Raw genomic sequence first — 18,165 nt, 5'->3', positions numbered from 1 at the left:
TTTTGTAAGTCCTTCCTTTCCATTGATTGTGTACCTTTGATGGAATGGAACAAAAATCAGAAACCATGAAAATCCAGTTTATTCAGACTCCATGCTCAACACTCAGGTTTTATATATTGCCCCATGCTTGTTTTTTGGGAAGGGGAGAAAAAAAAATCACATTCACCTACAGTAAATATGGCTTTGCAATTTCCTTATATTTCTGGTGTATTATTGCATATGGATTTTTATAAAAAAAACATTCATCATCCAAATCATGTTGTAATACTGTTTTGAAGGTTAATTTGTTAAAGTAATAATAATTCTTCCATTAGATATAGCGCTTTATCACACAGTCGAGACATCTCAAAGCGCTTCACAATATATACTGTAAAATGAGATGACTTTATATTTTGTGGCAGCCAATTGCGCACAGCGGTGTCCCACAAACAGTGGTGGGTTGATTTGCATGTGGTATATATTTTTTTTAAAAAAAAACATTTGCTCACAATAATCTTCAACCTCCCTGTTACAATCACAAAAGCAGAACAAAGCCAAATGATGTGTTTTAAGGAGGCTACTGTCTGTTAAAACATGGACAAACTGGAGATAAGAATCACCCGATAATGATTATTGATGTACATCAACATGAACCACGCATTAAAAAATACGAGTGTCCCGAAATCAACCAGCTCAAATAGTTCTTAATGCACTAACTCAGCAGCTTTCTCTCATCCACTTTCGATCTCTATTTGTTAACCGAGGAACCAAGATAAATAGATTAAAACCCAAGGAAAAGAACAGGGAGAAATGAGGAAATTCTCGTTTCTTTTTCTCAAAATAAAATTCACATTTTACAAGGGTTCCACAAAAATCGTGGTTTACACGTATTTATTGGATAAACTGATTTGTCAGCCGGTAGACAAAATATTTATTGAATCAGCTGTTTGGTAAATCTACTTAGTTAACCAATCTCATCAGGTATAGATCAAGCTCCGTTCCTCTCTTTCCAGGTCTCTGGGTGTTAAATGCATTGTATTGGCAGACAAATTAAAGTGCAGAGCATTGCTGTTTGATTATTTTAATAGAAAGTTACAGCTCAGGTAAAATCCGTTAATAGAATACAGAAAGCATAATTATACAATAAATCTTAACACTGATTGTACTAAATGCAACAGTACAAACAAGGATGAACACAAATGTTAACACAATAAAACTGTATTACATTTGTGCCTCGATATTACAATACAGTATGTACAAGAGTTGTCCAAAATAAACATTTCATGCCAAATGACACATAAAATTATAAACTGTAACAAGCAAACAAAAAAATTATTTTCCTCTCTGACAGAAAGCTCAATATATACAGTACGTGTAAGGGACATTCAACTTGTAGCAGGAACAAAAATGACTATGTACTGTTTTTCTCCTCACCTTTACTGCAAACATGTCACCATATCTTGCTACTGTGGATCTAATCTAAAAGTTCTGTGTTTCAATTCATATTTACATGTCGACTAAACGATACAGAAGTTAGTGCTCAAACTAGATAACAGTACAGTGGTTGTGGATCAGCGGACTTGGGATACATAACCTTCTTTCATCAAACCTTCCTCATAATCTGTCTGGCACAGGATCATATTGTTCTTGAGGAAAAATTTATCTCCAACGCAAAACCTAAATCGATTGAAATAAAAACACAGACAAAAGAAGTGATGAATAGATGTGAAACAAGCCTCAAATAGAAATAAAAGCAATTTGCATGCGTGCAATCTATCTGCGTATCCCATTATACATTAAAGGTCTAAATCATTGGATCAGACATTTGGCTCCTATTCACTGGCTGCTAGGTGTTGGTTGCAATTTGTTATGAAACAATCATTTGTGACTAATATGTATATAAGATGTGAGTATGCACAAAATGATAACTGTGGGCTTTTAAGCAAATTGCAGTTCATGTTTGACTGTATTAATTTAACCTTCAGAAGCTTTTATGTCTACTCTACTGAATCCTGTAAAACTGTGCATAATTACAATCCTGACCCGAAAGACCCTTGATGGTAGTCTTTGTTGTTTAGATAGCTGTTTACTAATGAAGTTCCATTGTACTGCAGGAATTCCCTTTGGTAATAATATTAAACAGATTAGATTTATCATCGAAAGCAACCTATCAATGTTCTGTGATCTTTGAGTGTTGAATTAGAAGCTTTTCACTGATATTAATTTGTATCAGATTGGAATGCCTAGACAGATTGCACGCCACAGTCTCTCTTCAATCTAACAGCTTTTCAAATTTGCACCATTACTATTTAGTTGATTGCATAAAACAGAATAACCGAATATTTCTCTGAAGATTCCTCCCCCCGCACGCCCACCCCTAACAGACCAGACAGGTTATTTGAGATCCGTTTAAAATGTAACCCACAAACAGTCGTGGATTGAGTGATCGCATTTCTTTTTGGAGGGATTATTAGCCCCGGAAAGCGATCCGCCAATCAACTAACAACCACGTTTCTACTTACTGCTTGGTAAACAGAGTAAGGAAACCTGCCTAAAGACTATTTCTATTGAGTATATTATTAAACTACATTTCCTTTCTAGCTGACATACTGTAATGCAGAAAATAGTTCCTACAATTTATATTAAATGAGCCATGTAGAACCAGATGCCTATTTAGTGTACCTCCAAAAATATTTTCACAACAAGTTTGAACAGATTAGATTTAATACTGCAAGCAAATATATTTGCAGCCCTCACAATACTGAATTAGCAACACTTCATATTCATTTGTACAGCCACATGCCAGATAACCTGTGCACCCAATCGCAGCTCAATCTAGCAGGTTCGAGAACTCACATTATTTCTATTATTTAGTTGACTAGATAAGATGCTACTGTGTGGAATTTTTTAAAAATACGTCAGGTAAAAGAAAACCTCAGTCCATTCAACTGCAAAATTTTAATTTTCAAACAGTTCGCAAGCTTTTTGTTGCTTGACTTTACAAATAGGACTGTGCATTGTTATACAGAGATACAGCGAAGATTTGTTTCAATCAAAATGTCAACAGAAACTCAGGAAATTCACTGTCGAGTAGAAAAGCAGTTAAACAAACCTGCTGATAAGTTGACAGACAATGGGTTGTAGGCTAGGGATGTGTCATTCAACCACTTTCCATATATATATATACAGAATCCTTAATTAGGGACATCGGAGTGAGGTACTTAGAAGAGCATAACATGATTTGGCAGAATCAACATGGCTTTACAAAACGGAAGTCATGCTTAACAAATCTTTTAGAGTTTTTTGAAGATGTAACTTGCAGGTTAGATAGAGGGGAACCAGAAGATGTAGTGGATTTAGATTTTCAGAAGGTATTCGACAAGGTGCCACATGAAAGGCTGCTACACAAGATTAGGGCTCATGGAATTAAAGGCAATATATTAGCATGCATCGAAGAGTGGCTAACGGGAAGAAAACCGAGAGTAGGGATAAACGGGTCCTTCTCAGATTGGCGGGATGTGACTAGTGGAGTGCCACAAGATCAGTGCTTGGGCCTCAACTATTTACACTCTATATCAGTAATCTAGACGAGGATAGAACTTAAAATATCTAAATTCGTGGAAGATACTAAGCTAGGTGGGAGTAATAAAAGACATACTCGCCTTAGAGGGGGTGCAGCGTAGATTCACTAGGTTAGTTCCTGGGAAGAGGGGGTTAACCTATGAGAGGTTGAGTAAACAAGGCCTATATTCTCTAGAATATAGAAGAATTAGGGGTGATCTTATAGAAACATATAAGATTCTTATGGGGCTTGACAGAGTAGACAGTGTGAGACTGTTTCCCCTGCGGAGAATCTATAACTAGGGGTCACAGTTTTAAGATTAAGGGACAACCTTTTCGAACAGAGTTGAGGAAACACTTCTTCACTCAGAGGGTAGTGAATTTATGGAATTCTCTAACCCAGAGGGCTGTAGATGCTCAGTCCTTGAACGTATTCAAGACTGAGATTGATAGATTTCTAAAGGATAGAGGGGTTAAGGGATATGGGGATAAGGCGGGCAGACGGAGATAGGTTAGAAGATCAGCCATGATCTTACTGAACGGCAGGGCAGGCTCGAGGGGCCGAATGGCCTACTGCTGCTCCTACTTCCTATGTTCCGATTACATGATACAAGGCCCCATTAAAAAAAAAGTTTTTTCTTGCACTTTATAGTTATGCTGCATCTTTGCTTAATTCCATAAATTATTTCCCTCCTTCCCTCCCTCTGTCTCCCTCCCTCCCTCCCTCCCTCTTTCTCCTTCTCCCATCCCTCTCTCCTCTTGGGAACTGACCGGAGTAGAGTTCCATGGTAATAGCAACAGCTTTTCAGCACTTAACCCAAGTGGCAATTGTTAACGTGAACCTGGACAGTTAGTGTAGTTGGTTTATTCACCCATTGTTGCCCATTTCTCAAATTTGTTTGCCACGTACCTCTTGTAGACCTCATTGAATAACTCCTGTACCAGTATCTCAGGCTGATCTTTATCCCCCAAGTCCCTATCCCAGGGAAAAAGACGCCAAATGCAGTGGATAAGCTAAAATCAGGACACAGGGAATGCAGTGCATCTTACCTGCATATTAGCAGCCTAGCTCATTTTAGAAGCATTCTCGCTTCTGAGTCAGAGGTTGTGAGTTCAAACCACACATTGGGGTTTTAAGCTAATGGTCTGGGAGGATTCTCCAATGCAGTACTGGGGGAGCATTGCATCATAAGAGGTGTCGTCATTCATGTGAGACATTAAACCAAAGTCCCCTTTGGTTCTTCAGGAGAACTTTAAAGATCTCATGGCACCATTCGAAAAGAGAATGGAGTTTATCCTGGTGTACTGGCCAATAATCTCCTCAATCGTTTCATGGTTGTTTGCTCGACAATCCTGTGTGTAAACTAATTGTTGTGTTTCTCTACAGGTGCACAGTCACTACACTACAGATTACTCCATCAACCCCTTTAAGACTTTGACATGATAAGACACTGTACATTAAGTATAAGGATGATATTATTATGGATAGGAAACATATTGTCATCCATGAATTTGGTCCAACAGGAATGTTCTGATTGCAGGGCTTTAATCCACGACTGTTTGTGAGACACTGCTGTGTGCAATTGGCTGCCGTGTTTCGCCCACAAAATATACAATCAATTCAGTGTACAGTATATCATGTGAAGCGCTTTGAGATGTCTCAATGACGTGATAAGACACTGTTTCAAATGCCAGGATTATTATTATCGCCACAAAAGGTCTAGAATATAGAGACAAAGAAGTCTTATTGTTGTTATACAGAACTCTAGTTAGACTAGTCATCTGCTGCAGTTTGTTTTGAGCACTACACTTCAGGGAGGATTTATTGGCCTTGGAGGAAATAGGATGGCAAATCACCCCCAATGATAGCTGGCACAAAGGGATTTAGTGCTGATGAGAGACTGGGTAAATTCACATTTTTAATTCCAGGAACTGATTAAGTCAAGGGGATGATCTGATTGAGGTCTTTAAAATTAAAGGGAATTGATGAGGTAGATAGAGAACGACTCTTATCTCTGTAGACAAATCCAGGACAAGGGGAGATCATTTTAAAATCAGGGCTAAATTGGTTAATGGTGAACTCCGATCACAGAGAGTGTGTGAGAATGCGTAATGCATTTTCAGAGAATGCCATCAATGCTGATTCAATTGAGGTACAAAGAGATAGCGAGATGACATTAGGTATGTGGAAAGCAAAGGCATTCATTTAGCAGTATGGAAAAAAGGAAATGAGATTAAAATGATAAATAGCTGCCTTGAATTTTGATGCCATATATTACACAAATTGTAATAATCTTAAAATTGAAAGTTTTAGGAGAGAATTAAAAAATAATAATTTGGTCACTCAATCCACGACTGTTTGTGGGACGCTGCTGTGCGCAATTGGCTACGGAGTTTTGCCCACAAAATATACAGTCAGTTCACTTTACACTATATTCTGTGAAGCGCTTTGAGACGTCTCTAAGACCTGATAATGTGCTAAATCAAATGAAAGGATTTTATTATTATTATTAAAAACAAAATGGATGTTAAAACAGCACCTTAAATAACAATCATCACCAGAACTTTACCCTAAACGATTTTAAAAAAAGTTTGTGTGGGTTTTGTTCCCACAAACACAGCACAGCCCTTAGTAGTGTTAAAACATTTACTTAAATGGATTCTTCTCGCTTTTGCAGGGATGACAGGAAGTTCAAAGTGGCACAAATCACTCAGTGAAAGGCTATAATTTAGTAGATATTCTGGGTTGGATATCGCCTGCTCTGTGGGCCAGGCATGGTACTGCTTCACAAATCATTACAAAAAAAAACTTTGGGGAACAACTACAATAATGTTAAATACATCCTGTAGCGTAGTGGTTAGTGCACTCTCCTCGCAAACAAGAGGACCCGAGTTTGATCCTCCGGCAGGGAGAAACCTTTGGCAAGTTTCCTTACTCCACACGCCTCTGTTTGTCTAGCAGTAAATAGGAACACGGTTGTTAGTCAATTGGCACATTACTTTCTGGGGGTAATAATCCTTTAAAAAAAACGATAATTATTTGATTGTTATAACAATCTGGATTGTTTGTGGGACGCTGCTGTGCGCAATTGGCTGCCGCGTTTCGCCCACAAAATATACAGTCAATTCACTTTAAAGCATATTCTGTGAAGCGCTTTGAGACATCTCGAAAACGTGATAAGGTGCTGTATCAAATGCAAGGATTATTATTAATATTGTCAGCAGCCCATAGAAAGAGTTAAATATATGTACAGTATTATATAGGGGGGAGAAGAGATTTACTAAAGAGTAATTTCAATAATGCACTCTACTGAGAGGTTCAGATCACCATTAGAAAACCACTTACAATTTGCTCTCCCAGTTCATAGATTACTGCCTTGCAATCACTTTCAAATGTCTTGTTCTCTGTGTGATTTGTGAGCGCAGGGCATATATGCACGTGAGGGAAACTTACAGATAAAGTATGTCCAAAAAAGCCATTTGCACAAAGAATGTTAACCAAAATTTAGGAAATGAGGCATCAGAATGCAAAATCGCAGAGTTTATGCGAACTATATTATGTCTATTGCAAGAGAACATTCCCAGGAGGAATTTCCACTGGCCTGATCAACAATAATAATAATCTTTGCATTTGATTCAGAGCCTAATCATGCCTTTGAGATGTCTCAGAGCGCTTCACAGAATATACTGTGAAGTGAATTGGTTGTATATTTTGAGGGCGAAACGCGGCAGCCAATTGCGCACAGCAGTGTCTCACAAACAGTCCCAGATTGAGTGACCAGTTTATTATTATTTTTTTGAAGGAGATATTACCCCCAGAGAACCTGACAACCAGGTTCCTATTTACTGCTAGGTAAACAGAGGCGTGATCAAGGTTTTAACCTACATTGTTCTTATGTTTAAGGGCAAAAATGATCATCTAATAGCAAGGTAGACTGTGCACTTGGTAATGCACCTTCAAATCTGAAGGTACTTGCACTGTACGGAGGAAGCGTGGAGGGAGGGAGAATCTGGAAGAGAGGCCAGAACAGCACAATAACTTGCATTGAATATTATATTAAATTAGATGTTCTATAATGCACGTGACATGCTGCTTTCAAGCCCTCTGGGACCCTACCCTGCATGAGGGGCACAAATATAAATGCAAGTTGTTGTTGTTATAGTAGTTGTTGCTTGAATGCATTCTTTACACACTGATCCACTTTACACACTGCTTTTTGATTAGGTTGATGTGAACTTATAGGCTACACCCATAGAGCACTAGGCACCAGCCACAGGTAAATACTGCTGGAGATATTGATATTGAGAAGGTGAGGCAGTGGACGTTGGTAATGGAGTAGTAGTGATGGTTCACGAGGACCCAACTGCACAGCTCCTACCAACTTCTCAGGGGAAAGAGTCCTCAATGGTCGCATTTTGAATTTGTGGCCCTTACAGAGGCAGGAGGGTATTAATGTCCCTCTTGTTTCCTTGAAGAAAACTTTGGTCTGGAATGGCGTGGAGGAGACAAATACCCAGACACACATTGCCACCTTACAGCATGAGGGACATCAGGGAGCAATGGTTATGGGTGTTGAGTATGTGGCACTTGCGGTGGAGACATCACATCAGTTACACACACACAGTAGATTGTGTCAAAACATCTGTCACAAACAGTCAACTTGCTGCTAAAGTCTCTCTTTCAAGATTGGCACACAGACTGGAGTTGTAATGACTGTGACTTGTGAGCCTTTCATGTCCTAGGTTTCCTTTTCTTTCTGTTTCATGATATGCACAATAATACCCACTCAGGCCATCCTGATGGGAAAACACCTCTGTTGCTACTCAACCGCTCTCACACACAGTTTTAACTATTTGCCTCCTTCCATAAAACGTTCCTTGATCAATGTGCTTGTGGCTGTAGAATGCCTCACTTTTTTCTTCCCACAGGGAGCTTAAATTCAATTGACAATTTCTGCAACTTAACGCAAATCGTTCAAACTCCTGTTTGTGAGTGGCAAAGCACAGAGCACAGCCATCGAATCCTTTCTCTCGATATTCCATCCCGCTACTCTTTACACACACTCTTTCCATAAAGCTTCACAAAGAAAACCCCCTGTGTCCTCTTGAAACTAAGCTGATTTCAATGACTCATTCCTCCATGTCAAAGTGGTTGTTGTAATTTTCTCATCAGTGCTGTATATCGAACACCATCTCACTTCCATTCCTGAAAGAATCTACGCATATTGGAAGAAAAAACTATAACGTTTTAGCCTTACACGTTTATAACCTTTGTATCCTTTAATGTACCCGAAAAAGTTCTCAGTCTTTACTTCATTGATAATCCACACATCAATGCATGGGATAACATTTCTATTGCATGTAATACACGCAGCTTAGACATTGCCTTGGCTTCTCCTGCCCCAACCCCACTTTAGGAAAATTAAAGTCAAACTGATTTAAATGAGCAAAGAGAGAAAAAAAATCATTCCGTGATCAAAAGTGGATACACATTTTCATTAATTTTCTAAAATATTAATTAAATTTAATATACACACACCTCACCCTCAAGCTAATGAACAAACATTTCTCAATGTATCATTTTATATTAGATCCTACATATTTATAGACTTCAACACAATTATTACCCTCAGGGGCTTTCTGTTGGCAGGAAGGCCCCCAAAGGCTGTGCAAACGTTAATGAATTTTCCTATTAATGTGCAGAGCAGGCTTCTTGGCAAGTAGTGGTATCTCCATCACTATTTAAACACGTTTTCCTATTAATTTGTTTAACCCTGTGAATGCTTTTGGTGATCCAGAACCCCACCAGTGTCCGAAACATCATGACAAAATGTTGGTTGTTTAGTTCAGTTTGTGGCGGTCAGCTCCGGTTAACCCTGGGCCATTAAGTTACTTGGTAAAGAATACTAAATGCGTTGGTAGAGGAGTCTAACATCATGTAGTGCGGACGACCTGAGTCGATTAATGGATCGCATTTACTATTGTCAAGGATCTAATAAAAAGCAGATGCGATTGAGAATGAAAAGGTCCAAATTTGCTGTGAGAAACAGATGCTAGAATCTTTGAACTATTTGGTTGCCTTGTGGAAAGTGTGAGCCTTTGGATCAAAAGAACAGCTACTGTACCTCTGATTACACAGCTGACAGGCGAAACAGTCCAGGTGATAAACATTGTCCTTGGCTCTCATGACCATCTCAAAGGCAGGAATGAGCTTGCTGCACGCAGCACAGTTTCCCGTCACTCCAAACAACCTACAAGTGTGGAACAGGGATAAAAAAATCAAACGTCAGAACTTTGCTCACATGATCTTCGTTTCAGTTGTCACAACGTTTGCGCAAAAACAATAATAATAATCCTCGCGGCAGTCAAAAGTGACCAAATTATTTTTGTTTTTTTTATTTATTGCATCCCACCCAGAATAAGAAAGCTAATGAAATATAACACTACATTGGTTAAAAGGCCTATTAAATAATGGCTCCTGAAATTGTTATCTCACATTTTATACCAGTTAATAGATATAAAAAAATCATACTCTTTTGGGAAAGGGTTAGGAGTACTCGGAAATCCAGACTTAAGGGTTAGCATTTTGTTGTAGTAAAGAAAAAACCCTCTTCCCTCTCGTCACCAGATGAGGAAGCAGAACTAAAAATGTCATCATGAGCCAGGTAATGTGATATGGACTTTTACATTCCAAGTTTATCTTAGGATGCAGCTGCCCTTGGAAAAAACATGTCATGAAAAATATTCCTGTTTTCCAGAACTGAATTAGGGAGAATCTTCTGGGAGTTGCATTCCTCCATTGTCTCCATATGGAGGAGATCAGACTCCAGATAAAAATGTTCCATCCCGCAGAGATTTCATCTAATGGCACATATGTGGCTTTTGATGTCATTGGGTAAGTAGGGCAATGAGATCAGAGGCCTTCACCATCATTAGAAGGCAAAAAAATCATTAGAAATTTATTTTCTTGATCTCTGACACCCAAGTAACAGCAGCAGAACAGAGGCAAAAGGCTCAGAGCAAAGTTGGTCGATCGTCAAGTTCACCAACTAGCCTTCACCATAGTTATTTCAGTAAAGCAACAATAAATCTATAATGACTTTGTGCTCGTTGTTGCCTCAGATGTCACTGGGACACTTATGCAATGACATCAAATATTCACAAAATGTAATAATACTTGCATTTGATACGGCAACCGATCGTATATTTTGTGGGCGTGAAAGTGTTATTTTATCACAAGCACAATTGCTGCTGTGTGGCTCAGCGATCTGACCTTCCCCTGCTATGAAAGCAGCATTGTCTTAGTATTTGGACCAGAGTTTATACCAAGCATTCTGAGTGGAATCGTATACCAATGGACAAACAATTTATTTTGTCTAAATCTGAATTTAGCCCATCAACTGGCTTCAGATCAGCGCGTGGCTTAGTCTGCAGGAGCAACATACCGTGAACACAACAGATAGGTTTACATATTGGTTAGGTTGGTAAGATAATTGTACATTATGCTTGTATGGCATTTGCTGAAGTCAACAGTCTCCACATGGTTTAACACATAATTATTGATGCACAGTTTTACCATGCGGAGATCAAAGGTTAATTAAATTGCTTGTGAAAGTCTGCTGTAATCTCCATGTGTAGACACAAGGACAGACATTTACTTTCACAGCGATAAGCTTTTTCACCATAACATCTAGTGGTCAATAGGTATATCAGCTTGTGAAATGCAGTAGCCCCAACTAGTGTTTTGAATGCTGTGAAAATTCAGACAGTCAGGGTGCAACAATAACTTGAGGCATGTTTTGTCCTGGTTCTTTATAAATTGGAATAAAATTAGCACTACGAACCAGGCTCGTTCAGACAATTTGAGAGGATTGCAAAAGTTCAGTTATGCAAGAATATAGAATGACACTAAATATATTGCCACAGGTCAGCTTTTTGACAAGAAATATTATTTTCACCCACAAAATGCACTCGTCACTCATCTTTACAGTATATTCTGTGAAGCGCTTTGGGACATCTTGACGACGCGACAAGGATTATTATTATAGAAATAAAATCTTCAAGTACCAATGTCTTCTGGATTTTGTTTTTTGAGGTTTAAAAAAAAGTGTGCAGTTAATTTTATTGAAAATAAAACACGGAGAATTTACTATAATCAATATGATATTTAGGATTCAAATTACTCTACTGGTAAGAAATGTTGCATTTCTGCAGAAAACATGTCTCCGCAGGAGATGCAGTGAATACCTAATTACATTAGAATTGTTGGAAAGTTTACAAAAAGCAGGGCTGAGCTAGAATTTAGGTACTGATGTCTCCATTATACGGGAACCTATAAACAATGCACATTATGCATTAGCATTGTGAAATGTGGAATGGGGGCGGGTGGGTGGAAGGGAACTAATGACTTCTCTTTGCTGTAATGATTGGGGACAAATACGCCATTAATACACACAAAATCCTTACTCAGGTTTATTTGCACGACTTCCATTGCGTTCGGCAAAGAAGCTTGATCAGAGGGTTGGAGAATGAGAGTGCTGGTGCCTGAAATGAATATCCATGGCAATACTCCAGCTGTATTAGTGGCAGTAATAGCAATAATAGGAACAGACACATTACATTGGGGAGCACTGTAATATGAAATGGGCCATTGCAGTATCTCCAATCTTAAGAAACATATGGTGTATATATTGCAGAACCTAATTAGGGAACTGAAATTAGCTACAATTTGCATTTTTGATAGCGTGTCCTTAACTGGCAACACACTGGAATAGGAAAATAAGGACTTTACCATTTGATGGCTTTCTGCAGATTTTGGAGCTTATTCTATGCAGTGATTTCCAACATGATTTTTTTTTAATAAGCAAATTGAAATGTGGATGCCTTATGGATAACACCAGGAACATATTGTGTTATTAAAATAGAAATTATGCTCTGATATAAACTATGTACAGAGTAGGAGATTGCCCCCTGCCCGAGAAACAACCTTTGCATTTGATATGGTGCATTGGGAAGATGTATCAAAGCCCTTCACAGGATCTTTCTGTAGAGTTTCTGTGTATTTTGCAAACAGCATTGTCCCACAACAGCCTTGAAGTGAACGATCAATTGTTAATGAGGGATTGTTGGGCAGGACATTGAAAGAAACTCCTTTCTCATTTTAAGTAGTTGAAGGGGGTTCAATGCAGTGCACCCCCAAGTACAGTACTTGGAGCGTTAAAAACTGTACAAGTTCAAAGTTCTGTCATGGGGCTTGACGCCACAGCCTTCCGACTCAGAGGTGAGAGTGCTAACAACTGACCTCGGCTGACACCTTATGTTATTAACAAGAACAACAACTTGCATTTATATAGTGCTCTTCACACAGGTAGCCTCTCAGAACGCTTTAACAGTGGCGAAGCTTGACGCTGAGCCGAGGAGAGAGGGGAAGTGACAAAAGGCACGGTCAAAGAGGGTGGTCTCAGATGCAATCTGAAGACAAATGGGGGCAGGACGACGACAAGGTGGGGGGTGGGGGGGGGTATTGAGGCAGAGAATTCCAGAGTCGTGGGGCATTAATAACCACATTATTAAAGAATGAGGTTAGAAATTGCCATTTATTAGACTACATTGTGAGTATGATTATTTGCTCTAAAGAATTATTATAAGAAAAGTGAACTCAGCCATCTCACTTGTCAGACAGCAATTCTACTGCATCACTAGCTTGACAGCACAACTATAATGGTTCTCCAGGGAAACACAAATTAGTGCCTAAACTAAACTAAACCAGAATATTTAAAAGTGTTCAGATGTGTACTGTGTGCATAATTGAGATGCGATCTGTGCGCATAATTATTCTGAAATCTATTGTGCTGTGCTATGAAGTTGGGTTACATTATTCTGTTGAAAATATTTCTGTTTTGTTTCGACAACAACAACAACTTGCATTTACACAGCGCCCCCTCACACAGGGCAGCGTCTCAGAGCGCTTGACAGTGGCGGAGTGCGACACCGAGCCGGGGGGGAGAGGGGAGGTGACCGTAGGCACGGTCGAACAGGAAGGTTTTCAGGCGCGATCTGAAGACGGGGAAGGTTGGGGCAAGGAAGAGGGATGGAGGAAGAGTGTTCCAGAGTTTTGGGGCGAAGTGGCTGAAAGGGTAGCCAATGATGGTGGGAAAGAGGGTACAAGGGACAAGCAGGAGGCAGTCGACTGGAGGCAGCGGATCATGGGTTGGGGAGTAACTAGGTCACTTGTACTTGTTTCACTTGAATGACATATCTTTCTCCAACTATTAACGGTCAAAAAGTAGCAAAACTCTCTGAAAAAGACCATGTGAGCTTGAACGGTCCGGTGAACATTTGGTTAGTAGAAGTTAAAATCCCTTAAAAATAATAATAATATTAATTGATACTCAATCCACGACTGTTTGTGGGGACGCTGCTGTGTGCAATTGGCTGCTGCGTTTCGCCCACAAAATATTCAGTCAATTCACTTTACAGTATATGCTGTGAAGCGCTTTGAGAAGTCTCGAAGATGTGATAAGGCACTATATCAAATGCAAGGATTATCTTCATTATAATTATTTTTGATAATTCTGCATGTTTTTTNGTTGAAAATTGCTCTGGAATTGACATCTCTTTCATTGTATTTAATATACACCGATAGTCTACAATCGATTGGAGCTTTTTGTAAATACACCATTAAAAAAAGATCTTACAATACAAGTCCTAATTAGAGAATGTGTTCCCATACAAATGATCTATTTAATAGACATGGTAATAAAATGCATAATAAATAGCCTTTGCTACAGATTCAATCTACAGAATTAATCTACAATGTTTGGTCCAGTTCTAATATTGCAGCACAATTAAAATGATAATGATTGCATTTGATATAACGTCTTATCATGCCACCAAAATGTTTCAAATTGTTTCACAGGGTTTACTGTAAATGGTACTGATCGTATTTGTAGGTGAATGCGACATAGAAACATCGGAACAGGAATAGGCCATTCAGCTCCTCGAACCTGTTCTGCCAATCTATTACCTCATGGCTGACCTGTACCTCAACTCCAATTGGCAGGTGGTTTGTGCAGAACAATGTCCCACAAATAGCCATTGAAGTGAATGAACAATTTCCTATCTATCAAGAAGATTGTCGGCCAGGACACAGGGAGAAACTCCCTATTTCGTGGAGACTGTGAAAAAAGACTAAACTTTTGTAGAAATATTGGGCCCAGTCAAACAGAACAAGTCCTTAAACCACCAGTCCAAAAGGTTACCCACTGTTTAACTGGGGCTTCCTACCTCAGCTTTTAGTGGACATTGCATATTGTTTTCCTGAAGTTAACTCGAAACAAAAAATCTGCCAATTTCAACCATATTCTAAAACTAAAAATAATACTCGCATTTGATATTGTATCTTTTGCATGAGGAGCACGTTTATACCTCACTGGGTGATCGTTTGAAATGTTTCATTAATGATTGCTATCCAGACACAGGCCCCCAACCCCCTTAAGTGGAATTTGATCATTTTCTCCTACATCTCCATCTGAATAACCGCTATAAAACGTTACAATTTGAGCATTCTTTAGGATTTGTTTTCTTTTGAGAAGGTGTGGTCTTCGAGGGTGAACCAATTGAACTGTTACGATCATGAAGGGATTGTGCATGTTGATTTGGAACAATGATTCACTTCAGCATTCAAATACAAAGGGCGCAAAGTAAAGGTGAGAAAAATGGATCTAGGAAGGAAGTTAGACAGATTTTTTTTTTGGACTCTGTAATTTTTACCCAAGAAGTTACCCAGAAAAGGCCATTGAAGAAGACAGTACAGTATAAATGGGTTTAAGAGGCAACACTTCTGGAAACAGGCGGGATATGCTACAAGGCAGATAGGTGTGAGGTAAGGATCAATATGAAACAAACCCAATGGACGTAATGATACCTTCCTATTCCTAAAGACTTGTATTCGTTTCAACATAACAAGTCAAGCAATGGTGTACTTCAATACCATTAGACATTGCACGCACAGACATAGTTTGACAACACTTTCTCAAAGGCGAGACCCTTTATTAGAAAGCCAAGTCTATATATAAAAAAGTAACCTTTATACCATATATTCAATTGTTTAATCAGCAAAAATTGACCGATGGAAATATTTTTAGGCTGGGAAATAAATTCTGCTCTTTTGAGTATAACAGATGAATTAAGAAACAAAATAGGAACACAATTGAGATACACCCTTATTTTTTCCCCCCAATCAATAGCTTTTTTTAATAATATAAAGAAAAGAGTCATATTTAACGGCCCATTCTTCATCTCCACGATAGATTCATAGCCTTAGATAAATGTTCTGCAACTTTGTTTTCGTAAAAAAAATATTTGGAGCACTCGAATTTTTTAATTTAACTTCAAAATAAAAGATTAATTTCATTATTATATTTCACTAACTGCAGTCCCCTTTCCTCCGATCCAGTCCATTTAAATTGCTCTGGTTCCCCAAGCATTTATCAGCTACCTGATTAGAATTTGTTTCCACACAAACCATTGATCATCAGCCTATTACTAGGCAAATGACAGTTAATTACCCACTACATTAACCACTGGGACCTGAGACCTGCTTCTCTTGCCATCAGTCAACATGATAAATGTGGCAAGTTCAGTAATGCATGACCAGCCCTGAGCTGCCTGCTATAGTGTGAACAACCCTCAATCTAACTTCCAGGCTGAGCAAAATCTATGGCAATCTGCATAATTACAAGCTCTGGGTTAATAACAGACAAATGATTTGTTGCATCTAAACAAAGTCCTTGGAATAAGCCTAGTCTCTTGTGACTTCTTCAGCTGCAGTGAGATTTTCACTGCGCCGCTCACACTGAACCACTCTGCCAGGCACTCTCTGTGAAGCTCCTTCCTTCCAATTTGTTGCCCTCCAATTTATGGATTCTGCATATGTGATTTTTAATCATTAAACAACTCTTGAAGCAATATTATCTTAATTATTCTCTGCCGCAACCAGGGAATTGTACTTCAGATAAAATTTTCTTCCTCCTTGCACATTCCTAGCCTCACTGGAGGCTCCATCAGTTTTCATCTACACCTGGACTCTGATATCCTAATGATGAATTATTGCCCCTTTTCCTAAGAGGGTGAACCTTACAAGGGAACATTTTACTGAACTGTCAGCTCTCAAACTGGGTGCGGAGATGCAGAAATCTGATTTAATTAACTGCAAGTCGAGGCTCTTGTTACAGACACTCTTCTAATGTAGTCCAGAGAGCATTCTGGTTGCTGCGTCCCTCATTTACAGCTGAAACTTTTCAATGCTGCCAAAACTAGAGGCTTTAAGTTCAGCGCACATTTGTTTAGGTTTACTTTAAGAGCACTTTGCGTAGCATTTGCACAGTGTCGCTGCCTAAACTGCAGCGAGAGTGCCTTTTTGTTTGTGCGGCAAGCGAATTCGATAATCACTCACAAGGCTCTATTAATGCATATTTAGGCAATACATTGTACCACAGTTCAGCAATTAGTACGCAGCAGTTTCAGTCACAACATATTGTAATTGCAAAATGATTTAAACAGTTCTATAATCAGAGCTTTTGCGCATTAGCCCAATGCCTTCACTTAAAAGGGTGATAGACTTTGCAAAGAGTGCATGGTTTCAGTTACGCACGGTGCTTTCTGGTTTTAAACCAGTTGGGTTTGCAAGTTTGGCACCACTCAGTCTCAAACTAAATCGACTAGTCAGTAAGCTGCTTCACTGCAGACTTCTTACACAGGTAAAATAACTAATCCTCATTCCTATCCAAGAAATTGCACCCTTTATATTTAACCATCTCTGTAGTCATTAGTCCCCCTTCCCAATTTTAGGCTTTTCAGTGATCCTTGAAAGAGTCAAGGTCATATTCAATAGATCGTGCCTTTTTTTTAAGTCGTATGCAGCAATACAAGATGAACATGAAGGCACAGTAGTAAAGGGTTAGCCAGCCAATTATTTTATCAATAAAGTTTATTGCAGTATTGAACCCTGTTGTACGTTCCGCAGTACTTGTTTGGAGGCTCTCCTAGATTTATTTTAGAGCCGTCAATATGTCAATGTGCTGCAAAGGAATCTTATTGTGTCAAGTCTCACAATTGTCTTTCGTCTTTTAACTTCTGGATCATTCTTTCGTTTTTGTCATCAACCATTTCATTTTAATTGGTAGATAATGTACCCACAGATGTAAGTGGACACAATATCTATCTCCGGCTTCCTGCATGTCCCTCGTGACCCTCCATTGCACCATCGGTGGCTGCGCTTTCAGCCGCTACGCCCGAAACTCTGGAACATTCTTCCTCTATCCCTCTGCCTTGCCCACTCCTTTCCCATCTTCAGGTCGCGCCTGAAGACCTTCCTCTTCGACCGTGCCTACAAATTCTGTACCATCTTAAATTTTTAAGTCTAAACGCTAACTGGTCTTTTACTGGCTGCGAATGACTTGCCTTGCTACTCTTTAAAACACTATCATGGGATATTTAGCATCTGCCTGGCAATACATAGGGGGCTTTGGGGTAATGCATTATCCAAAAGATACAGCTCCAATAATGAAGAGCTCCCTCAGTACTGCACTTGACAGACATACAGATATAGGAAGAGGAAGTGGC

At 39.1% G+C, this 18,165-nt stretch overlaps 1 protein-coding gene across 11 annotated transcripts in view; it reads right to left on the bottom strand.

Moving 5' to 3' along the window:
• Nucleotides 1-888: 888 nt before the first annotated feature.
• The window catches only part of lmo3 (LIM domain only 3), an 87,829-nt gene continuing 70,552 nt past the window's right edge, over nucleotides 889-18,165 (bottom strand). For all 11 annotated transcript variants that reach the window (XM_007904124.2, XM_007904123.2, XM_007904121.2 and 8 more), the window contains exons 3-4: nucleotides 9,666-9,791; nucleotides 889-1,656 (exon numbers count right to left, since the gene is read on the bottom strand). In XM_007904124.2, coding sequence (XP_007902315.1) covers nucleotides 1,551-1,656; nucleotides 9,666-9,791 — 232 coding nt within the window. In that variant the 3' untranslated portion in view covers nucleotides 889-1,550. The remainder of the gene's footprint in view (nucleotides 1,657-9,665; nucleotides 9,792-18,165) is intronic.

The sequence above is a fragment of the Callorhinchus milii genome, unplaced genomic scaffold, assembly GCF_018977255.1.
Source record: "Callorhinchus milii isolate IMCB2004 unplaced genomic scaffold, IMCB_Cmil_1.0 Scaffold5, whole genome shotgun sequence".
Taxonomy (NCBI): Eukaryota; Metazoa; Chordata; class Chondrichthyes; order Chimaeriformes; family Callorhinchidae; genus Callorhinchus; species Callorhinchus milii.
Note: the sequence above shows the minus strand (reverse complement) of the source record. Positions and strands in the feature narration are given on the sequence as shown.